The 26627-nt window shown below is 36.3% G+C and overlaps 2 protein-coding genes across 4 annotated transcripts in view; both read left to right on the plus strand.

The window, feature by feature from the left end:
- Positions 1–26627, plus strand: part of Nca (neurocalcin homolog) — a 540761-nt gene that overhangs the window by 472204 nt on the left and 41930 nt on the right. The window lies entirely within an intron of this gene.
- LOC138704424 (neuronal calcium sensor 2) overlaps positions 1–26627 on the plus strand; it is a 227896-nt gene that overhangs the window by 178995 nt on the left and 22274 nt on the right. For all 3 annotated transcript variants that reach the window (XM_069832286.1, XM_069832284.1, XM_069832285.1), the window contains exon 4: positions 20537–20665. In XM_069832286.1, coding sequence (XP_069688387.1) covers positions 20537–20665 — 129 coding nt within the window. The remainder of the gene's footprint in view (positions 1–20536; positions 20666–26627) is intronic.

Here is a 26627-nt window from a genome sequence, read left to right on the forward strand (position 1 = left end):
GTTTCGCTGATTAGCTTAACATCTAGTTTTTTTACGTCTGTTGTGTTTTATCACTTTGAATTCTCCGCGGTAACGTAGGAATGGTCTTCAACCACTTGGGTTGATCAGTTGAGCCATAGACAACCCAGATGTAACAATAGATCCCAGTTTCCTTCATTTTCCTGGCGATAGCACCGAAACGTTGTATGTTTCAGGATCTGTGACACGGAGAAGCTGATTAACAATAATAATAATAATAGTTTGTCATTTCGTACTCACGAAAAACTACTTCCATAAAATTTAACTATTCTCTTAACAACGTCTGTATTATTAGGAAAAATTCTATTAAAGATCTTGGTGTACTACTCGATTCTAAATTATACTTTCACGATCATGTTCAATATATTTATAATCATTCAATAAGAATGCTTGGTTTAATAAGGTCTATAACTTATTCTTTTTCTACTCCAGAGTCACTATTAATTCTATACTTTACTTTGGTTCGATCTAAACTTGAATATACATCTGTAGCCTGGAATTCCATTACTTCAACAGATTCGGTTAAATTGGAAAATATTCAAAAAAAATTTATTTCCTTATATGCTTTTCGATTTATACCCAATTCCTCTGACTTTAACTATGAGATTACCTGTAAATATTTTAACTGTTGTAGCCTTTATTCTAGACGTCAAAATCTTGATTATCAATTTTTTGCAAAGCTATCAAGGGTGATATTGATTGTGAGTCTGTCATAAACAACATCAGCCTTCGTATTCCTACAAAAGGTTTAAGATTTCAAAAAAAAATTTATAACCGAAATTCTAAATCACTTTCTCCAGTCTGTAGATGCATAAAATATGCCAATTTGCATGGGCACAATTTAGATCCTTTTAAGGTTTAGTTTCGTTTTGATTATTAGTATTTACTGTTCTTGTTATCTATTTTATTTATGTATGTTTTTGTTTATTTACGATATTATTCATTTGTTTTTTGCACCTTTGTATCTTCTGTTTGTGTATTGTGCTGAACTATAATTGGCCTCTGGCTGTTTTTCAGCACACAAATATTAATAATAAATAAATATATTATTATTATTATTATTATTATTATTATTATTATTATTATTATTATTATTGTCGCACAACGCTTGTGTTAGCCTTAAATTTATGTGGTTACTGCTTATCCAGTACAATGTTAGACGAAACCTGCAATTGAGTAACCCCGTCTACTGTTCTCAAGCTGCTGCACGGCAGAGCAGTCTATGACGTTGAACTAGCGCTTAGGGAAATGAAAAATGGGAAAGCAACAGGAGTTGATGGAACCCCCATTGAATTAGTGGAATGCTTTGGTGACGACAAGAAGGAAGTAAAATTCTGTCATTATGCAACGAAATATATGAGCAAGGCGAATGGCCTGAAGATTTTATGGAGACAGTGTCGCTGCCAATACCGAAGAAAAATAATGCCAAGAAATGTAACGAGTTCGGCCTGATATCGCACTGCGAATACTGAATCGACGTTTATATTTTAAAATGAAAGAACGGTTGGAAGAAGCAGTTTGGGTTTAGGAAGGGAAAAGGTACGAGAGATGCAACTGGCTGCTACGGACAATCGGTGAAAGATACCTAGAGAAGAATAAAGAAATGTATATAATAATAATAATAATAATAATAATAATAATAATAATAATAATAATAGTAATAATAATAATAATAATAATAATAATGTTTTATTTTCGCTGGCAAAAGGTAAAAGGTAAAAGAGAAGATGGGAACGATACGATAAAAGAACTTAAATGGGAAACTTCGGAAAACAGACGTAGGAAAACTAGAATAACATCATTGTATAGAGCACATCTAGGTCAGAAAGCATGGGTAGACATAACGGCTCGGTTAGAAAAGCCAACGTACTATGGTAGGAACGATCATGATTTTAAAATCAAATGTAGGAAACAGAAAACGGATGTAGGTAAATTCTCATTTTTTTATAGAACTATAAATGATTGGAATGACCTACCTGCAGCGGTCTTTGAGGGCTGTCCTTCCTTAAGGAGATTCAAGAATAATTTAAAGAGTTGTGTATAAAGTGAAAATTAAAATTAAGGTGACATTCAACATTTAATTTTTTAAGGTGACATGTATTTATCTAGCCTGACGAGTTTACTTCCTTGGTTTGAATTGTAAATTATTTAAAAATAGCGTGTAAGAGGGCCTTAGACTAGAAATATTTAGTTTAAATGTAGTTCTGTTTATAAGTATGCATAAGGGTGTAATTATTTGACTTATTTGAACTGTTGTATCAGTGAAGCGAGGTGAGTCAGTGAAGTTATGGTTTTACAGTGCAGTGAACAGTTCCGATCAGTGATAATTTATAGCGTCAATGAAATGTGTTCTATAGTGTCAGTGAAATGTGTGCTAAAGTGTCAGTGAAATGCGTCATAGTGCCACTACAGGGAATGAGATGAGAGTAAAGTGAAAGACTATTGAAACTTATGTAGGACCTATACATAATTATGTAGGTTGTGTTGTAAAATTAGGTGTTTTATTTTATGTTTTATTATTATTGTGTTAAATTGTATTGTGTATTCTTATTGTATTGTGTATAAAATTGTATATGTGTTGTAAATTGTATTATGTATTGTAAATTTTATTGTGTATAGCTTATCATTTTAACTGTGTATTGTTAATATTGTATATACCACTGCCACCGGGTGCTTGCCCACTTGCAGTGTAAATAAATACATATTTGTTAAGGCCATAAGGCCTTCTCTTCCACTCAACCAGCCTTAATCAATACAATACATAAATTTAAATTACAAATACTTACACTACACTTAAAAGGTTCTCCAGCAATATTCTTCACTACACATTTATTTAAATTTAGATAAATCTATAAGGTAAAGTAGTAACTTAATTTATGAGCTAATTTAATTCAGTGAATTATAATTAATTTAATATTTGAGATAGCTAGTAAAATGATGAAAATTTAATTTAATATAACCTTACTAGGACTATGTTACAGGGAGAATATATATATTTCTAGTTCTATAATGAGAATATTAATGTAATTGTCATAATATTTATGGACCTAGAAATGGCGTTTGACAGAGTGGATTGGAATAAACTGATAGGGATCCTAAAGGAAATTGGCGTGGATTGGAAAAAAGAGGAGGCTGTTCAGTAATATTTATATGAAACAAGAGTCAAAGTCAGGACAGGAGAAGAAATGTCAGAGGGAAGTGAAATAGGGAGAGGAGTACGACAAGGATGCACTTTATCACCTATCTTGTTCAACATCTACTTGGAGGATTTAGTAAAGAACTGTTTTCAGAACATGGGAGAAGTGATAGTAGGAGGAGGAAGAATAAAATGCGTAAGATTTGCTGATATGGCGTTGTTAGCAGAAGAGGAGATGATACTAAGGGATATGTTATTGGAGCTAAATGACAGCTGTGAGCAGTATGGGATAAAGATAAATGCAAACAAGACGAAGAACATGGTCATTGGAAGAAAAATAAACTTTTTTTTTTTATTTCGAATTCAAATAGTCAGAATTGGCTGTCTAAAGTAGCGTACAGCTGCATTTATTTTGGAAAACTTCAGATATATCGATCATATGAGGAAACAAAGAGGAAGGCTGGGTTTGCAGTAAAAGACCTGCTCTTGGGCAGAACACTAAATGAAATGAAAATGTAGCACAATTGTAATAAAGGCAAGAGAAGACTTAAAATACTGTGTAGTTAATTGCTATATCTCTGTTGTAAATTAATCTATCACAGACTTCCATTTCCCATAATTTGCATTACAATAAACAATTTGATTTTTTTTTTCTAAACTTTCTACAGTTATATGTGTAAAAATAATTTTGTATGCTGGAAAGCATCTTGTGACAGGCAGTATTCGAACTATGGCGCAGATGGGACTTCTTTTTCGCTTAAATTACTGTTACAGCGCCCAGCACTTTTATTTTAGTTTTTTTTTTTTTTAATTTGTTAGCCCTATATTATTGTTCAACACAGTTTCCAATTTTTTTGCGAACCTCATATTGTGCCGACTTTGGCCATAATTTCCTCCACCAGTCCCAAAACTTCTGCCTCCCCCCTGTTCTAGTAGCTGTGTTGTAGACCACCGAGAATGTAGCGTTGCAAAACGGAAAAATCGACAAAGCTGAAAAATATAGTAAAACATTCCACTTTCGTGCTAGTAAATAAAAAGATGCAATATAGGAAAAAAACATGCAAACTAAGATAGGGTTTATATGAATGCATATGTCATGAAACGCAAGCCCTAAAATATGGCGACAGAGACAATGCAGTCCACTTGGTCACGGCAAACGAAGAAACTGGGTGATGTGTGTCAACAGTGCCCGTGTTAGTTGTACATTTCATCCTATGATATCTTTTTAATGGCGGGAAGTATCGATTCCATTACCGTTGCCTGGCAACGCCGTTGCTTATTCTTATCTGTGGCAATTTCCTCGTATCCCATTAATGTGCGCCCCGCTCCTTCAAGACAGCGCGATGGAGATGAATTATGACCCGCAGGTATTTCGCGTCCCTGTCCGGGTTTCCATTCTCTGGCACCTGTAGGTCCGGAGGGACGTCATGATCTTCAGCTGTTTTCGTTTGCTTAAAATCTGCCATCACAACAGAGTCAGCACTGAATGGAAATTTAATGTTGTAGCTAGTCCGCCAGTAGAGGGAGCTCGTTGCCATAATCGGTATGAAGTGCTCCATCAGGAAAATTAAAATGAACTTTAATCTGCTAAATTGACTGGAGATGAAAGTTCAGAACTTTCTTAACAATTCCTCAAAATAGAATTAATACAAAATAAAGTGGAGAGATTTTGATGTGCGACTTCGTCGTGGTGTTTGCACCGTGCCGCTTAGCAGAGCAACATTCTCGTGGCTCTGGATCTGAGAGATGGGCAACGCCTACACCACACTGATGCTGTTGATATCAGCCAGTTGCTTCTTCTTTACGGTGCGTGTACCCAAATGGCCCACACCACTTTTTAGTAGTTTTGCATTTTTGCATTGCATTGTATTCCCTTTTCAACTTCGTTTATCTATCTATCTATCTATCTATCTATCTATCTATCTATCTATCTATCTATCTATCTATCTATCTATCTATCTATCTATCTATCTATCTATCTATCTATCTATCTATCTATCTATCTATCTATCTATCTATCTATCTATCTATCTATCTATCTATCTATCTATCCATTTATTTATTTAATCTGGCATCATTAAGGTCATAGGACCGTCTCTTCCATCACTACAAATATCAACAGTAAATAATGCAATTTACTTGAAAGTTCATTACAGTATCAACATGATTAAAAGAGAACGCAAAAGAACACAAATACAAGAAAAAGATCAGAAATAGGAGGTAGTACAAATAGTAATTATTTATTGATTTATTCATTTATTGATATTTATGTGCTGGACAACACCCATTGGCCAATAAAAGTCCAGCACAGTGATACAAATAATGCAATAAAATGAACAACTATGGTACATATTACATAGGCTAATAGAGATGACAACAAAATAAAGAACATAGATTACAATGATTAGTTTACAAGAATTAATACTATTATATTTCATGGAAAGGAGTTGATAATATAATAATAATAATAATAATAATAATAATAATACTTACTTACTTACTGGCTTTTAAAGAACCCGGAGGTTCATTGCCGCCCTCACATAAGCCCGCCATTGGCCCCTATCCTGAGCAAGATTAATCCAGTCTCTATCATCATACCCCACCTCAGTCAAATCCATTTTAATATTATCTTCCCATCTACGTCTCGGCCTCTCTAAAGGTCTTTTTCCCTCTGGCCTCCCAACTAACACTCTATATGCATTTCTGAATTCGCCCATACGTGCTACATGCCCTGCTCATCTCAAACGTCTGGATTTAATGTTCCTAATTATGTCAGTTGAAGAATACAATGCGTGCAGTTCTGTGTTGTGTAACTTTCTCCATTCTTCTGTAACTTCATCCCGCTTAGCCCCAAATATTTTCCTAAGCACCTTATTCTCAAACACCCTTAATCTCTGTTCCTCTCTCAAAGTGAGAGTCCAAGTTTCACAACCATAAAGAACAACCGGTAATGTAACTGTTTTACTACTAGGTTCAAAAAGTTCCCGGAATTTTACTACCATTTTTCGTATTAATATATAACAAGGGATATTATACATTTGTTTTGTTGGTAACATTCATGATGTCATTTCCTTAAAGTTTGTTGATAATGGCAATTATTGGTTTTGAGTTGTAGGCAATTGTTTATCATAGTGTTTCGTTTGTTCGTCGCATTTTGTAATTATGTCCACAGAGCAAAGTACAAACATCAAGTTCTGTGTTTTGCTGGGGACATGATCAGTATGGCTGATGAAGATGGTGATTTCTTAAACAAAATGAAACTGGTGCTACTTGTACGACCCAGTCCCTAAACGACAGTCATCTGAGTGGAAATCGAAAACATCTCCTCGGAAGCAAAAATTTCCTAGGGACACTTCCAAAGGCAAAGTTATTTTAAATGTTATGTTTTATTTAACGACGCTCGCAACTGCAGAGGTTATATCAGCGTCGCCGGATGTGCCGGAATTTTGTCCCGCAGGAGTTCTTTTTCATGCCAGTAAATCTACTGACATGAGCCTGTCGCATTTAAGCACACTTAATGCAAAGTTATGTTGGAAGTTTTCTTCGACTCTCAGGGTCTCATGCACCATGAGTTCATTCCAGAAGGTCGTACTGTAACGAAAGAATTGTACGTAGAAACCCTCCGTCGCCTCTAGGACGCAGTGAGAAGGAAACGTCCAGAAAAGTGGGTAGAAAACAACTGGTTTCTTATGCATGACAATGCACCTGCTCATCGCGCAATTATTGTAAAGAATTTTCTTGCCAGGCACAACATAACTGCTTTGGATCACCCACCATACTCTCCTGATCTCTCACCACCTGATTACTTTCTGTTTCCCCGTCTGAAAAGTCATCTGAAAGGACGGAGATTCAATGCTGAAGAGGTTATCGCAAACGCGACGAGAGCACTAAGACGGGTTTCACAAAATGGCTTCCAGGAACTCTACACGCGTTGGCAAAAGTGTGTAGTTGCGGAAGGCAACTATTTTGAAGGGAATTCTGTAGAATAGTGTTTAAGGTACGTTGTTTCTATGATGCTAACAAATTCCGGGAACTTTTTGAACCTAGTATGTATAAATTCTAACTTTGAGATTTTTCGACAGCAGACTGGATGATAAAAGTTTCTCAACCGAATAATAACAGGGATTTCCCATATTTATTCTGTGTTCAATTTCCTCCCGAGTATCATTTATATTTGTTACTGTTGCTCCCAGATATTTGAACTTCTCCGCCTCTTCAAAAGATAAATTTCCAATTTTTATATTTCCATTTCGTACAATATTCTCGTCACGAGACATAATCATATACTTTGTCTTTTCGGGATTTACTTCCAAACCTATCTCTTTACTTGCGTCTAGTAATAATATTAATAATCATAATAATAATAATAATAATAATAATAATAATAATAATAATAATAATATTAAAATACATGGCACGTTGGGGCTAAAACTGATAATATGACTTCTATGATGGTTATTATATGCATTATGGTTAAGCCTAAGTTGCGCAACTCGAAACGTTAGCATGCATTTCCATAAAGAAGAATGTGATACTTTAATTCATAGTTTTCTGCCCAACATTCTCCAGTCTTCCCTATTTTCCGACTTCCCCTTCGTCTCCGCATAAGACCCATTGATCTTAATGTCGTCTATTAACTGATATCTTCTTCTACCCCGAACTTTTCTCCCGTTCACCATTCCTTCCAGTGACTTCTTCAGTAAACAGTTTCTTGTTCTGTTCCAATAAATCTTTCCATGAAATTGTGTTTTCTTTCTGTAAACAGCCCCAGGGAAACTTACTGTTTTCCGGCCCTGTATTTGCGCTCGATTTGCCAAAATTTGTATAAGCACTTGTTTTGACATTATTAACATGGTGGAAGAAAAAAAAACTTTATAAGCCCCATGAGAATGTTTGCTTGTTAGTGGTTTTTACCTGCCTGCAGGACATTGTGTGCCTTCTTCGCACTGCGGCAGGGACATTCCTGCTATCGCTCATAGTTTGACTAGCTTTTTTTTTTATTTTCGTGAGAACCGAGTTCGGTTCCAAGGGCTGCAGCAGTTTGTGCTTTTATCACGCACGGCTCTGGAATGTTCTCTTTATTTCTGAACCGTTTTCAAACATATTTCTTTCTATATTTATCAGCATCTGTCTGACGACTGCAGGGTCGATACTCCGAACTATTGATAGAAACTTCACTGGTTCAATCACGCCACTGCATAGTGGTCCAAAATAATATACATGTCTGTAAAAAACATACCGCCCTATGATGATTCAGTTTTTAAACAAGAGTTAATACTGTGTGGCAGAGCCTCAAAGTCTGTTGTTGTCATTGTGAGTTTAAATTTAAAAGTCATATTGAGTTCAGATAAGTTTGTGAAATAATATCATATAAATCAGTTTTTATTTTCAGTCAATCACTTATCATGTTAAGATGGCAGAAATGAATTCTGTTACATCAGGATAGAATATTAATATACGTCACGAATATTTTCGACTTACTTAAGTCATCTTCAGGTGATAGTTTAATAACAAACAAACATTTGAACATGGTGAAAGCCACCGGCGTAGCTCAGTCGGCTAAGGCGCTTGCCTGCGATTCTGAGTTGCGTTCGGGCGCGGGTTCGATTCCCGCTTGGGCTGATTACCTGGTTGGGTTTTTTCCCGAGGTTTTCCCCAACCATAAGGCAAATGTCAGGTAATCTATGGCGAATCCTCGGCCTCATATCGCCAAATATCTCGCTATCACCAATCCCATCGACGCTAAATAACCTCGCAGTTGATACAGCGTCGTTAAATAACCAAGTAAAATAAAAAAATAAAAAACATGGTGAAAAATATTATTTAAACACATCTATAAAACACAAATAAATAGTCTAACCATGCATACTTCTTAAATTGGTTAAATGGCGTACATGGTATTAAATTAACATTCAGGTCGAAAACCTTATATAATTATAATTTATACAATATATTAAAAAGGCAGGCAGTGTGCCTGAGTTGTAAAATCGTTTAAAATTATTATTATGTAAAACTGAAGGCTAAGGCTTGTTCTTTACAAAGTTCAATATATTGGAAGACTGTAGTGAAGGGGATGTAAAAGAAAATCTCGGTCTATTCGCCGTGGTGAGAGGCATAATATGAAAGATGTACAGTGGAGGTTTTCAGATGATGTGGCCTTCTCATCTTGGCGTTACATCTGTCTCTGATGTTATCACCCCAACAGAATAACATACCTCAAATTCAAAACGTTTCTAATACCGCGTAAAATTCGTTGGTTTGGGTAAACAGAGTTAAGTCATTTTTGTGCCCCAGGTGAGTACACAAATTAAATTATGCAAGTGAGTGTTCAAGAAACAAAATAAGACTAGCATTTGATGCGTTTTATTTGCAGAAGGGTGCGACTTTAATCTTAATGCATCTCAAAGCTCATTTGTATGACGTCTTCCTTTACCTAAACACATCGAATTAACCATTACGGATACATGCCGGTAACGCCGTAGTGTCAGCTTAGAAGCCGACGGAAAGTAGAAGCAATATCAGAGCTGCAGTCTGCTAATGGAACGAGCGTTCTTTCCGGATGGTAGTGTGCCAGTGGCAACATAATTGAGTAGAAAACTCCATCATCCTATTCAGTGGGCGCAGGTGTTGAAACAAATGAGCAGAGCAAGTGGCGACGATATAAAATTCGCTACCTGTTCTGAGTGCTCGGGACTTCTGTGCCGCAAGAGTGATTATCATCAATAATGATACTGGAAACGGGAGAACCCCAAGGTTTTTCTCCATCAATATGAGCTGTTGTAATAAAACTCTCATTCCCTTAATGGTTTATACTGGGTGTTCATTTCAAAGTGTGTCATGACGTCACTGTTGTGAGTCAGCGATTTGAAGCGAGTTTCAGCTTTTATGTCAGAGAAGTTGCCTGTTAATGAAGGCTTTCAATCTGAACTTGAGAACGTGTACGGTATAACTTGAACGTCGTAGCAACAGATGGCGGTCTGTACGGTCTGTGTGCTACCATAACCTCTTTCGAACTGTGTTTTGCGCGGGCAAGTCGTACGCAGGGAATTTTTTTATCATCGGTTGCGTACGGCAACATTCCACAACACAAATCAAAAGCTCCGTGTCCATGTTGACCGTCGAAGTTAATATCAACAAATACGTAAGTAATCGTCTTAACCCTCTCGCCATATCCCGACAGTAAGAAAAAAACTCATCCCAGTACGTGTTTCCAAACAGTTCACATTCCTGCCACTACTGGAGTTATCCTACGTATCGGTAAGTACTCTTCAGGATGAACGCCGTACTTGCTAGGCAACTTCTCTGGCACATAGGTAATACGCCTCTGCGGAAGTGTAGGAAGATTTAATTGTCTAGGTTTATCGGCTAGCCACATGACGTCATACAGCGAGCCATGACACACTTTGAACTGAACACGCAGTAGTATTAAATTCGGTCGTTTTAAACTTAGAGACTGAAAGACGTTGAGTAGCCTACTTAACTGAATTATGATACTGTTTAATACAATTTCATATAGGCTAATAATTTTAGAAGTAATGTGTCTGTATACAGCGATTTCGAGTTGACAGTTCTTCTTATATTCATTGTCTACAAGTCATTTTTTTTATCGGGGAATTGTTTAGTCAACTGTCCGAAGACAGGTCTGAACCTTACAAGTGTTACCAACAAGGCAACTAGGCCAGGAGATAATGGAATAGGGTGGCGAATTGCTTTCCCCCTCCATTGCATACATCACCGATTAGCTACATATCACACTAATCAGACTTCATATGCATACAAACATTTGCGCCCTGAGTGGCGCAGTTGATATAGCGCTGGCTTTCTGTGCCCGAGGTTGCGGGTTCGATCCCGGCCCAAGTCGATGGCATTTAAGTGTGCTTAAATGCGACGGGCTCATGTCACTAAATTTAGTGGCATGTGAAAGAACTCCTGCGGGACAAAAATTCCGGAACACTGGCGACGCTCATATAACCTCGGCAGTTGCGAGCGTCGTTAAATAAAACATAATTTAATATTTTACGAACATTTGTTCTTCCTCTGACACAATATATTGTCACGCACATAAAAGATTCTTTAATGCAAAATGTCTGCAAGCGTATCTTTGTAGATCTGGAAGAAATCATAATTAGGCCTATATTGGAGTCTCCTCCTGTTCTATTACACTAGGAGTTTCGTCTAATTTCGTGGCACACTTGAATTTGGCTCCCTGTGCGAAGTATGGACAACTACGTATTCATTCAGTGTTCTGCCCAGGGGCTCGTCTTTCATTGCAAACCCAGCATTCTCCAATAACAATTATCTAAACAAAATTCACTATAAATATTATTTATTGGAGATCTCTTTTGTCACCGTGAACACGAGCCTACCGAAAGCTGAAATGTTTGAAAAACTGAATTTGTCTGTAAAATCGTTCAGCATATCATGGCTTGAAGTACCTAATGGACCTGCTTACTGAGTACGTAACAGAAACTAACGTCACCGCTGCCGAAGTGACGTGGATCAAAAGAAGCGGAAAATTAACAAATTATGTTGATTACATGCAATGAACCAGTCAGGAAGGATTTTTAATACAATGTCCATTTAAAATTTCGACTCGTTGACCATCCCAGAAAGTCCACACCTGTGGAGTAACGGTCAGCGCGTCTGGCCGCGAAACCAGGTGGCCCGGGTTCGAATCCCAGTCGGGGCAAGTTACCTGGTTGAGGTTTTTTTCGGGGTTTTCCCTCAACCTAATAAGAGCAAATGCTGGGTAACTTTCGGTGCTGGACTCCGGACTCATTTCACCGGCATTATCACCTTCATTTCATTCAGACGCTAAATAACCTAGATGTTGATACAGCGTCGTAAAATAACCTAGTAAAAAAAACATCCCAGAAATTTCCCCGAAAAACAAGTACCGGTAAGCCCATTCTCTTACAAATCTCTTTCCCCTTTTCTTCAGAAACGAAGTCGAAATAACCTCGAAAAAGATAAATTTCCCTCGACTCACCAACACCGCTTTGCTGCGTGTTCATACTCGACTCTGCCACAATTAAAGAGAGGCCCGAGCGATTCAGACAGGTTGCAGCGGGCGCTGCTCCACCAGCCAATCGATACAGCTGAGCGTGCCGCGGCGGCTTACGTACTCTGCAGGCTGCTACGTTAAGGATGTTATTATTATTATTATTATTATTATTATTATTATTATTATTATTATTATTATTATTATTGTGTAAAGCTTTTCAAAAGGAACGGGTAACTTTAGATGCTCATATTTTTTACGACATATTAAAAATTGTGACACTGGCTTATTAAACAAGAAATTGGATTTTTTAAATCACCATGACAACGAATTTATTCCAGATTGTAGGGGAATAGTGGGGTACAGTGAGACACAACATATTAAGACATATGTATGCAAGTGATAATTCAAGTATTTTTAAAATCAAGTGCAATAGAATAGTACATTATGCAAGGAGCCTATAATGAAGGTAATTAAGAAGCGAGTATGGATATTTATGAAACGAGCGCAAGCGAGTTTCATAATTTTCATACGAGCTTCTTAATTACCATTATAGGCGAGTTTCATACGACTTTTTTTGCTCGACCATATTTCTAACTTGATATTATTAATTTTCTTTGTATCTGACCTTGACCAATGTCCCGTATGTTGTGAGATGTTGGCAGACGCGAAAGTATTGATTTTTTTCGAGGAACAGATGTTCACATTGACCTTGCTAGGCCATAAGAACCTACAGAGATAACATTGAAATTAAATTAGACATTGAAAAACGAGATGAAAAATTGAATTTATTTGAATATTATTTACAATTAACGCTAATTATTATAGTAACAGAACATAACCTTCTGCGACAGTATTGCATTTCCAGCCTCCGTGACTTTTCGCTAATTCTCTTTCGATTGCATATCCGAGAATAATTGATACTTGCGGTTTTATAACGGTAGAATACTGACCTGTTATGGGGTGAACAGTTGTAACCTGAGTCGTCATTGGCTGAAAGACCTGACCTTTAATGAGTAGGTGTACTTTAATGACATGCATTAAAGGTCTGCTACCAGGTGTATAATTACTACATTTCGGCATGATCGAGCAAAAATATACATTAAAACATGGAGTACAATAATACATACACAGAAATGTTAATAGATAAAGGACATAATATACAATGCGTGTTTGTAAAAAAAAAATGCAAATGTCTCACCGTTCCCATTCAGGAGGGTACAGTGAGACACCACAGTGTCTATTAACGGACATTGAAATGATTTACAATTATTTCAAAAGAAAACAAAAGCTTGCTGTCTCTTTATCTTGTCATGTTCTTTAGGCTTATTTAGAATCATTTTGATGTCTGAGTTCTAAACCATTGAAACATCTGGAACATTTGGAAAAGTGAATTTTCCATGACTTTTCAAACTTTTGCTAAAAAATAAAATGAATTTTTGGTGACAACAAAGCTTATAATTATAAGAATTTAATTTAATTCTTTATTATTTTTTAATATTTTCTTAAATTTTGTGAATAATTTTTTATTTATGAAACCATTAAAACGTAATGTATCCATTATTTTAAGCTACAGTTCCTAAATTGGTTACTAGTATGTTCATTTTTAATGTTAGTTACCGGTAAATGTAATATAATTACAGTTTAATTTTGCAAATCATTGGTACATGGGAACAGTGAGACGTCTCAGTGTACCCTTCAATGGAATGTCTCACTGTTCCCTTTACGCATAGTTCGTTTAAAAATGGCGCCATCCTTCAAAATCAGAACAAGAAAGACGAAGCTTTGCCAAACATAACGTCAAATATCATAGTATTAGGTAACAAAACATTCATATTTCTATTTAATTTGTATATCCAATATAACCTTCATTAAACACAAGCCAAAATTTTACTTCTGGAGTGAAAAATTACGAATTATTTTTTCATCACTCACCTTTATAACTAGAATTAAATGGAGTATGAAAATACTGTTGCTTTACTGATGCAGCATACAACTCCACTGTTACAAACATTTCAACATCAAAATTTACTATCTAATAAAAAATATCTCACTGTTCTCCCTGTCTCACTGTACCCACTTCTCCCCTACTGGTAGCTGTGTTATCTGTAGGCTTTTTCCTTTAAGTTGACTTGCAAGATCGCCAGGTATGGACACAGTAGATTATTGATGATGGGGCATTCTGTTCTTTAGTAAAACCCACGACAATATATTGATGAATTGAAGAACTCCATCGCACACACAGTATTGCAGGACTGTAACTCAGAGCTGCTGTATACAGCATTCAAGGGAGGCTGTTACAAGAACAAAATGGTGGACATATACGATGCATAAAATTATATTTCTTGTGTATTATGCCAGCGCCAGAATTTTTAAGATTCCGTGGAAATTAAAAAAAATGTTTACCTCTTATTTTTAAAAAAGCTTGTATTTCAAGCATATAACCGAAATTCTACAAAATATGATAGATAGCTACATCAAGATGTAACTTACTGCTTAAGGCTGTCGTAACCAACACAACTTGCTTAACGTATACATCGGCTCTAGAAATGTCAGATTTCTTCAAAATTTTGGTAAATGTTTTTGCCTCCTTTGGAAGCTCATTTCTTTTAGTTTTCAAAAATATATAACTTGTACCCATTATCTCAATATTTTCATAATTATTTGTGCATTTATAATATAAGCGCACTATACTTTCTATATCTTACGCCATCTTCAGTGTCTGTTTTCTCCTATTTCACATTTTCCGACATTTGTTATCCTTCCGAGGGACAAAAAGTAGACTTCCAACTGGGGAAAAGACTTCATTGAGGTACCAAATTGAAGCTTAAACATGTGGCTATGTTGTAAACTAAAATTATTATTTTCAGCCGATTATAATTTTTTTCCCCAAAAATATACAATTATAATAATCCGTGGCGCTACAGCCCACGAAGGGCCAAGACCGACCAGCTGGCTGCTGGTCTCACGGCCACATGCCGAAGCAGAGGTGGACGATCATTCAATCAGAATGGAGGTATCGTGTGGTTAGCACGATGAGCCCCCCCCCCCCAGCCGGTATAGCTGGTTTGCGTAACCGGATTTTGCTACCTATCGTAGCTCCCCAAGTGCATCACGATGCTGGGTGGGCACCGGTCCGATACATTGGCCGAAATTTCATGAGAATTTCTTCCCCCATGAGGACCCGAACCAGTGCGCATTCCATAACGCGAGCCCTAGGCAGGATGCCTTAGACCACGACGCCACGGCGCGGGACAATATACAAATATACTGTATATATAATTATATTTTTTTGTAAATTGCTTATGTAAAGTGGCGTACCTTTTGAATGGTTCAAGACAAATAGATAATTTTAGTTTGTAACATTCTCCATATGTAGAGGATCATTATGATGAAAGAAGATTTACTCTAGGTCAATTTCTAATGGAGTTAAGTCGGTCCGAAAGTTTATTTATTTATCTATCTATCTATCTATCTATCTATCTATCTATCTATCTATCTATCTATCTATCTATCTATCTATCTATCTATCTATCTATCTATCTATCTATCTATCTATCTATCTATCTATCTATCTATCTATCTATCTATCTATGTATTTATGTATGTATGTATTTATTTATTTATCTATTTATCTATCTATTTATTTATCTACTTATTTATCTATTTATCTATTTATCTATTTGGACCTCGAAATGCGATTTTCAAGTTTGAATTATATAAATTGCTTAGTTTACGCCAAAAATCATGTCACCAAAATTTTAAATACATTAAGAAAAAAATGTGGATTTTTATCTTAAGAGTCGACGTATAGTAGCGTAAGTAAAAGACAAGATACGACTAACCTTAATCTTCAAACAGTTGCAAGAAAGCAAGGGAAAGACGTGTGTCACTTGAAAACGGATCAGACATTTGCAGTATTTATTTTTGTGAATAAGTTCATCTGAAAAGGTACAAAACAGTCCTTGTGCTCACATTGTAACTGATTTTATGACAGTGGTCGTTAGCACTCGCTGAAATGGGTAGAGTGCATGGAGGGTAAGGAAATATGCACAAGGGATAGAGACACAGCATACCCGCCAGCAGCCACGAATGCACGCTAGGGCAGTGTCTTGTCCGCGGGTAAGAGACGCTAGCCCGAGAGTGCAGTGTTCTGATGACCGCTGATTTAAGACATACTATAAGTTTCGACCACAGGAGTATGGGAGGTATCTGTTCATTTATAGAAGATAAATGGTATGTCCGCATCTGTAATATACTCCGATGCAGTTCGTGTGAGGTGTATGACAATTCATTAGCTTCATTTACTGACAAACGGTGAACAAGCGCAGCAGTGCAATGGAGTGCTGGAAACTTCACAAACTGGGCGTGACGTTGTTACAAAACAAGAACGAAGCCACAGCCTGGGATCAACATGGGTCTCTACAGCTGTGGAAGAAAGAAAAGGAACGTGAATAGTGAAAGGGAAGGAAAAAAAAAAAGAACAAATTAAAAATCATAAATAAAGCGTCGGCACCTGAACATATACATTGCTGGCGCTACGTTCAGCTGCAATCGTGACTGGCAGTAGAACCAAGTCCTCTGTCCGTAGGGAGGCTATCCTGCAGTGTAATAGTCTGGTGCCATAATGCCACCCTGGAGGAAGACTTCGGTGCTCAGTTTTGTAAGTGGATCCGAACTAAACATCTATATATATAATTTGAACTGGTAGTGGAAATTACGGGAAAACGGCTGAACGGATTTTAATAAATGACCCCTCATTTTCAAGCTTGGAACCAAACGTTTTTCAGAAAAATAGTAGTTTTTAGTGAAATGTCAATTTTTCAACATACTTTTCCAAAATCCATCTGTCGTCAGTTTTGAGAACTAGCTAATTGCATTTCAGAATAAAACAAAACACACACTACAGTAAACAATATTACACGAAGGCCATGATCTGCAAGAATGCTGACATATTTAGAGCTCAAATTAAATTGGTTATTAAAAACTTAACTTACTAAAAATAATTTACAGGTTTGTAAATTTTCTGGGTACAGCTGTGTATTGGATATTAAAAACTACAAAACTTGAGGTGGTTTGATGACATTATTACCATTAGAAATGAAATATTATTGTAGTTAATGTCATGATGTGACTATTTTTCATTAATTATACATATTAATGCTATATTGATGATATGAAAGTGAAACGTTTTGGGGTTATATAAGTAGATGTAGAGAATAACTTAAATTAGATTTTGATTTCTATATTTTACTGAGTGGCGGCTATATAGTATATGTTACTGAAAGCTATAAAACTTACGTAAGATAATAATATTATTAAAAATCAAATATTTTATAGCTATTAATCAAGTGGGTTGGGTCTTTTTCATATATTTAATGGCGGTGTGGTGTAGATATTCATATGCGTGGTTCTCTTCAGTATTGGCTCGAGAGAGAATATCTTTCATTATTATGGAAGCAAATAACTTTCAGAATGTCTAGTTTTCTTCATTGAAAATAAATCTGAAAAATGTTTATTTGAACGTCTAATGAACTTAGTTTGCAGCTTTTGCTGCACAAGCCACTAGTTAATTATAATTGTGCTTCCTAATGATAGGTATTTATTCTGATCTAACATACCACTGTAATGAAAGAAAACAAAAACAAACCGCAACGTCTGATAACATTGTAAATCTAGTTGAGTTATCGGCGATGACCGAATATTTTAAAACTTTATTCCATTGGATGCCATAATTTCCTTCACCGTTTCTATGGACGTGAATGAATTCTAAGCTTCATTTGTTTATCTCTTAATGCTGATCAATAATATTTCTGTTTACAGTACCTTAATAAAATGGTTTTTCGACGATGCTTTTCTCGCAGTTAAGAATGCAAATGTGCACAGTTCGATATTATGACGTCAGAATTCTATTTTTTTCGCGCGAGCGGACTGTTAACAACAAATTAAATATAAAACTTAATAAAACGTGAAACTTTAAAAGTGTTCAGATTTTATAACTTTTAGAGTGAACATCAAGAGAAATGAATTAAACAGACTTGTACCTACCAGGTCATCAATGGAGTATGTTCCGTTGCTTAGTCCTTGATGTTCCCATGTTTTACAAATAAATTTGTCAAAGCCTGCTGATTTCTAAACATGGCCCACTGATTAAGTTATTTCTTCATTGTTTTTACATAGATTTCTTACGGCAATGTTAAATCCCATGTCCTATACCAAAAAAAAAAAACACGGTATGTATTGTAGTAGGCCTACATATTGAGGCGTTCAGAGCTAAAGTGGATCAAGTCCACGAGACGTAGTTTTGAGGTAATAGGACATAAAGTTAACTTGCTTTAGTGGATTATCTAATTTGACTAGAAATAATTTTATTGCTCCATTCGCAAATTCTAGATTTATAAAATATAAACACTTGTGATGTTAAATGATGCAGCGCTTTGGTGACTTGATGCACTATGGCTCAGAACATCGTGAACAAATAATCTGAGCCAAAACGTGACCGGCGAATCTTGGAATTAAGACGATCCATCACTGCTCGGAAAACATCCAACTTCAGATAATCAGAAAATGAATTTAAAAATTGTGACTTGATCCAGTTTAGCTCTGAACGTCTTATTTTGTTTGTTGAAGTTCAGCTAACATTCAATTTCGTGAACCAGTTTGTAATTTAATAAGTAGAATATCTCCGAAAATCAGATACTGTACTTCTGTTTGGAGATGTAGCACATAGTGGTTTGAATCTCCAGTTTCAGAAGTTTCAAAACGGGAAGAAAATAGTTCTTGCTATGTATTCATCCCATAGTTCTCCCGCCATCAGCTTCAGCAAAGGTGTGGCATACTGGCGACGTGATTAAGGAAAACATCAGTGATGGAGTATTACCACAGCTCAGTTTCAAAGACAGACAATTCCTGCATCCTGTACAAAGTTCAAAGTGCATTCTCACCACATCTTTAGTCATTCTTTCGTCAGAAATCGCCTTCTCCACCGCTGTGGAGTAGTGGTCAGCATGTCTGACCGTAATACGAGCGGGCTCGGGTTCAAATCCTGGTTGGGATTTTTCCGAGGTTTTCCTCTCCACCAGTTGGAGCTGGGTAACTTTCAGCGTTGGATGTCGGACTCATTTCGCCTTCAATATTTCAACTTCATCTGGTAGCTTTCAATAGTTCCAAGCCGACCGAGGATCCAGCAGGATGTAGTACAGTGACTTGCTTACAGGGACACGGAAGGGCTCTCGGACCTGGGTGTTGTGTTGCGCACTTGCAGTTTATTACTGAACAATAAACATGAGTGTGTGTTTCGTCCACTCAGTTTAGGAATGAGTTGTATAGGTATACGAGAAATCCAGTGTAGCCTACATGAAAGGAACCAAGACCATCCCTATTGAAAGCCTAGTCTAATTATTCCGATATGATAAAGAAGAGGGGAAAACTTTCCTCGAGTGCTTTTGCAAGTGAATAGCTTTTGTGTTTGTGTCACGACGACGCCTGCCAGCTTTCCGTGTGACTAGACAATCAGTCAAGCCACTTTCGTGACTTAATTCCACGTGTAAACATGCAACATTTTCGCAGTTCGGTGCTGTCATAAAATCCGTCACAATCGTGAGCTGCAATTCGTGTACCAATGTGTTCGTTTGCGTATGGATCTCTCGAGTCACGGCTCGTGAAAAATAAGCCGCTTTGTATAAATAAAGCAATACAGGAGGCCATGCACGTTGCCGTTGGTTACAAATATTTATGTTTCTGGTGAGAATGTTACTAACTTGGCGAGTTGAGTTCATAGCGAGTAGTGGTGTGTATCTCTATTTACTGCTTTCAATTTTACACAAAAGAACCGAATGGACTGTCCTGAGAATTATTAGCAGAATTCTATAATTAACAGTTGATACACAACTCACATCTTTATCGTGGTGGACACATGAATAAATCTGTGTAGCCTCCATGTTATCGTCAAAACTCGAAATCCGTCAGAACCTGTTTGGACTAGTAAAAACTAGCATGAATAAAAAGCATATATGCAAGGCATGCCAAACGCCTAAACCAGCGTTTCTCAATTTTTTTTTGAAGTGGGGACCACTTTTTAAAGTCAGAACAGTTCCGCGGACCACCTTAATCTTGTTCCTTTCGAAAGCAAATTTATCATTTTCGTAGCATATTTTAATATCAGTATACATTGTTTAATTATTGCAACAAGTTGTCTGTTGTTCAATTATTGCTTCATAATATTCTTGCTTATGAAGACTTGAAAGCACATGTCAAGTGGCAGTTGGACAAAGTCGTCACACAGTCACGAACCACAGAACTTTTCAGTGACTGGAACCGAAGTCACAGCACCAGTTGCTTCATATCTCAGCAGATGTAGCTGATGTTCTGTCTGTTTGCAGGAGTTCTTGCTGGCGATCGACGTGACGTCATCAGGCACTCCGGAAGAGAAGCTGAAATGGGCGTTCCGCATGTATGACGTGGACGGCAATGGAGTTATAGACATCCAGGAAATGACCAAAATAGTTCAGGTCAGTTCTTACAGTTACCAGCATCTGGACTAGTGCACGTGACCCAAATAGCAGTAGTGACTTGCGGGAGGTATTTAATGGTTTCGCAGGCGGAATCGGGTGTAGGTATGACCACAGTCTAGTATATACAGTCACGAAGCTCAATACTTACTAAATATGCAAACATAAACAGTTGAAATACGCATCCATAGATAGTTGCTCACCACCAGGATCGCTACTATTGCCTCATCACAGACCCTTTCCCCAGCAGACGATAAAATGTATTGTACTTTCGATATCGTATTCTTTTGAAAAAATTAACACTTTCCTTCCACTATTGAAATATGAAATACATAAGGTTTATATATTATTTTCATAAAGTATGTATTATATTTTATAAACTACCTTCCTGGATCTTTCGGAAGAAGGATAACTCTGACCTCTTTTTCTTACAATATTTATAGTACCAGAAACGTCTTCTTGTCCCATATTATTATTCAAATTATTGTATTTTGGCCATTTACAGTTATTACAATCAATAACGAACATTTCACAGTTTACACAACTTTTCACAACAAAGCGAAATACGGCACAGTCAATGCCTTTTCGATCTATACCAGGCCATAATGTTTGTTCGGGTTTTCTATTTCAGTGTATGGAGCTCAGTGAAATATTATATTATAACTTTATTGCGTATCATTGCTAAGGTTTATTTAGTGTAATGTGTCCATAAGTTCCGTTTACTTCTTGTTGCGTAATATGTTGCAGAAATAATTACGAAACTGTGTTATTTTAATGTGAAGAGAATTTTACGTGTTAACATAATCTGTTCGCATCAACATAGTTTAGAATGGAAGCTGTTTTGAGGTTCAATAAAAACGAATTTATATTGTGATTTTAATTTAGCACATCTACCTTCCTTAATTGTAGACAGAAAATTTACCATACCACTCCTATGAAATTAGTGTACGTACGATTGTGTTACTTCGTCTCTTAGGTAGTAGATAAATACTCAATTGTAGTACTAAAATATAGACAAATAGAATGTGACGGGTGTCATACATGACATTATGTTCAATTATAATGTATAATTGCGAATATAGGAATATAAGTTAAATATAGTGAACATAACCTATAATTTTCATATGAATGGCAAGGCATTGGAGATCACTAAAATTAGACAGAAATGGGCAACTGGTACAGTAAATATAACCTATAATTTCAACATATCTAAATATTCGTGCGGTGCAACTGAAAATTATTGAATCGTACATAAATGAATGTACAAGAATTTCGCAATATTTAATCTAAATAAAGGCAGGAATTACACATACGAACAACGTAATTTTCACACCAAAATAATATTACACCTTAACTCGCAAGGAATTATGTCTGAAGTATCTCCTAATCATTGTTTTAAATTTTATTAATGGAATTACACTACATTTTAGAGAAACATATGTTACTCTTTATGCATTCCAATTAATTTATATGGTTGAAACGCCGCCCTTCGTGATCGGGTTAAGCGAGTCACATGGTCTGCCTTACGGCCTGTATTACATCACAATGGCAGTGACACAGTCTATTGTTCCTAGTACTCACAGCGCTCCAAGCGGCTAGCAACTATCGCGAGAAATGCAAAAAATCACCCCAAGCTTCGTGACTGTATATAGTAGACTGTTGTATGACGTCCTCTGACATCGTCACGTGAATGTTACGAATTTTAGTCTCCGTGTGAGTTAAACGTGTGCAGTCAATCTGTTATGCTAATTATTTATTTTCTTTCGGCTTTAATTTGATCTTACACTTCCTATAGTATCATGTGTTATGCCCAGTCCCTCAAATTAATTAGTTCGGTGCATTCTGAGTAAGCAGCGGAAAACAAACAGAATTTATTTCAAGGTATTTTGAATTATATCACTTACCATGAGAACATCACAACCGGGGTAGATCAGAAACACGTTGCATTCAGACTGTCACAGACCATAATAGTCTAAGACAGGGGTCGGCAACCTACGGCCCACAGAGTACTTCTATCTGGCCCACTGGCGAAAGGCAAAAAGTATATAAATAAAATAATAGATTTAAAAATAGTTGAATGAAGAAAACTTTTTGCATCTCTCTTGCTGCAATAGCATTTCACAAGAAGGAAGTGCCATAGTTGCGCACAAAAGATTTTGTGAAATGTAGAGTTGTTGCAGAAGAAATTTCATGCAAGATTTCAGGATTCTCATAGATATTCTAAGAATATTCGCTTATTTCAGAACTCTTTTGCCATTGAAATAGAGACAGTATCTGTGCCAACTTGAAGTTTTTGACATACAGACTGAAAGAAATATTTCATTCCAATACCAGGGTACAATTTTACCAATGTCTCAGTTCACAGTTTCCTAACATAAAAAAAAACTTGCAGCTAAAATGTTGACAGTTTTCGAAATCACTTATATGATATAAGTGAGCAGACTTTTCAAAGATGAAATACGTAAAATCAAAATTTCGCTCAAGAATAATTGATGACATTTGCATCACTGTTTACGTGTACCAACTTCGAAACAGATATCAGTTTTCTTGCATCTAAAATTCAGCCCCAATTTTCCCGTTAAAGATAAGGCATAAATTGTAATGTCAGATTGAAGCACGTATTGTGTTGAGACTTTGAATTAATGAGTCTACCAAAGTTACATAATTTAGTTGCTATTTTGTTTAGTTATATTATTTCTTCAATTTTTTAATATGCATTAACTGTAAATCATGCCCGACCCAGATCTCCTTCACTTCTTATCATTGTTGCCCACTCTTAGAAAAAGGTTGCCAACCCTGGTCTAAGATAAAAGACATGGACGACAACCCGCATGAAGTCGGTGTATTCTGCTTGCTGGAACATTCTGTATTCGATTCTTGTGTCGCCACCCTTAACATTTGCTGTCACGAGTTTGAGATTGGAACCGCAATTGATTACTGTCGGCAGAATTAGAGCTGCTTTGGCTACTGCCTGGTTCACGTGATGTCTCCATCGATCACGTATTAACTGGGATGGGAGTTCGAAATTAAAATCACGAAAAAAAGGACCGGGAATTGACCCCCTCATAGTCGAAACAGTCATACGAACCCATCACGCTGAAGGACATGAACTACTTCCACAGATCCTCGTATTATAAATGACTGTTTCTTTGCTTCAACGCATATTATATCAAGCAGTCCACCCGTCTGTCTATTTATTATTCCAGCTGTTTTCAATCGTTACTAGAACCAATATACAAGCGCGAATTACAGATTTTCAACGACGAAAAGTATTCGTGTTGTGAGTGATGGCAATTTATGAACGCCTGGAGTACAGTATATCGAGGTTAAGGTGGCACTCACTGTTATGTTTGCAGAGTCCGTGGATACCAACGAGTTAGATACTATAGAGAGGACAAAGATCTCAGAAAGTTGAAGACAATTGAACATTGGTCCGCCATGTTTCGGTTAGTCAAAACAAAGGGGCGTAGCCCGGATGTTGTAGGAAATGACTGTGATGAAGTTAGTATTATTGTGAATTGAGTTACATATTAAGACTATGTTAATAAGTAAGAAGTAAAATACACACAAAACTTTACGTTTTATAACAGCTGTAGGCCTATGTTTTATTAGTTTCACTAAATATAGCCCAGATATTAAATGACAAGCTATACTCGATGCAACCAAAGCAAAGCGCCTAAAGACGGGTGAATTTAATCGGCAGAAGAAAAATAAATAATTTTTTGACTTCGTCACAAATTTAATGACCTTACAGCTAATCTAACCTAATATGAAATCATGTAATTCAGTGCTCACCAGGTGATTTCAAGAGAGACGACGTATGTAACTAATAGGAGTAAAATATAGGAAAGGTAGTGGCGAAAATTAAAAAAAAATATCCAGTAATTAAGTTATTCAGAAAAATTCATTTGAAATTGGAATTAACACAGAGAAGTTTTGAAAACTGAAATTATTAAAACTACAAATAACCCTTAGCATGCAACATAATAATTAAAGAATGACACTAATAGAAAGTTACTCATGATCATAACTCACCACATTTATTGAAACGATAGGATACTTACGATTAACATTGTTATCAGAAACAACAGGAGCCACGGCTAGGTACACTTCTTTTCGCGTGATGGAGACATCATGTGGTCTAATATAATTTGAAACAAATATTGATCTCACACGTGTCTCGCAACTAAGCAGAGGCTTTTGCAGAATAAAACTGTTCTTACATTATTTTGAACAATAATGACAAATTGTGTGTGATGCAAGTGCTAACTTTCCTCTTTGGTAACAAAAAGAGCCCTACGCATTAATAAAAAGAAAATTTGAGTAGGCCCTATAAACACAATAAATACTAAACTCTTGATGGTACGAACTTATTAATACAGATATTTCGCTTATGCTCAGTCCGTCTTATCTTATAATTCTCTGGGGCAATGGTACCTGTATTGAGAGGGTTTAATTATCCAGCAACGAATATTATGATTTACGGTACATTTCATTTAAATCCGAGGGAATGAGACATTTTTGGAAATTTTAAAGTCTTAATTATTACTTTTTCATTTATAAATCAGCTTTTTACAAAACCTATAGCGAAATGTTTAAATTAAATATTGATGTATCTGAAAAATATAATACATGTACCAACTCGTTACAGTGTACCTTTGATAAGCACTCCTTGCGGAGGCTGGCGGTACTAAAGACGCCATGTTTTTTAGGGAACGATCCATAGTACTGTTGGCCTCCGCAGGGAGCGCTTATCAGAGGTCTTTAGCCTCTCTATAGTATCTAACTCGTTGGTGGATACCCAGAGTAGCGCAATCAGCTAGTCGACCGCCATTGTTATTTCATTTCAACACGCTTGGGATAGGAACATTTAAAATAAAACTCAATTTTGGCCAGTGTCCGTGGGCGTCAAAATTAAAAATATTTGACTCTGATTTAGACTACATTCATTTTCTGAACAACTGTATATGGCAATAGCACGCGCTTTAATAATAATGCTGATATGTCGGCATTTGCAGGCGCAAAGGATTGCAGATCCCCGGACTGTGCCTGTTCAGTTTGTTAGGCCATTAGACATACAGTAATATGCTTCGTTACAGATACATTGGAGAAGCCATCGGCGTGGCTCAGTCGGTTAAGGCGCTTGCCTGCCGGTCTGAAGTTCGATCCCCGCTTGGGCTGATTACCTGGTTGGGTTTTTTCCGAGGTTTTCCCCAACTGTAAGGTGAATACCTGGTAATCTATGGCGAATCCTCGGCATCATCTCGCCAAAATACCATCTCGCTATCACCAATCTCATCGACGCTAAATAACCTCGTAGTTGATACAGCGTCGTTAAATAATCAACTAAAAAAAACATTGAAAAACATATAATACATTATTTTGAAAAAACACACGTATAATTGAAACAATAAAATTTAATTAAAGACAGTGAAAACACGAAATATTTTGAAACTCTTCACCCTTAATGTATTAATTCTAGCAAAATGTAAATACATTTATTTAATTAAAAAGAAACAGTTTCATGCGAATTTATGTTAAAAAAAACTCACAGAGTAAAAAGGATTATTTAATAGCCAATTATAAAATCTAGTTTTAAATCTGTCCTTGTATGTATGCGTGCATTTATTCACACTGCAAATGGGTAAATACCCTGTGGCAGTGGTAAGTAATAAATTACACTCAATAATGACAATTAATATAAATTACAATTAATAATAATGTAATAATAATAATAAAATAACAGTAGTATAATACTATTAATAAGGAGCATCCTAAATTAAATTAAACACGATCACTTAAAATAACATTTAAAGTAAATCTAATTTGTATCTTAACCCTAAGTTTGAACTAAAACCCAAGAGTAAGATATATTCATACATGCACAAGTACCTTTCAACACTACACTGTCCACACCTGTGGAGTAACGGTCAGCGCGTCTGGCTGCGAAACCAGGTGGCCC

Source organism: Periplaneta americana, chromosome 8 (assembly GCF_040183065.1).
Source record: "Periplaneta americana isolate PAMFEO1 chromosome 8, P.americana_PAMFEO1_priV1, whole genome shotgun sequence".
In the NCBI taxonomy this organism is placed as follows: Eukaryota; Metazoa; Arthropoda; class Insecta; order Blattodea; family Blattidae; genus Periplaneta; species Periplaneta americana.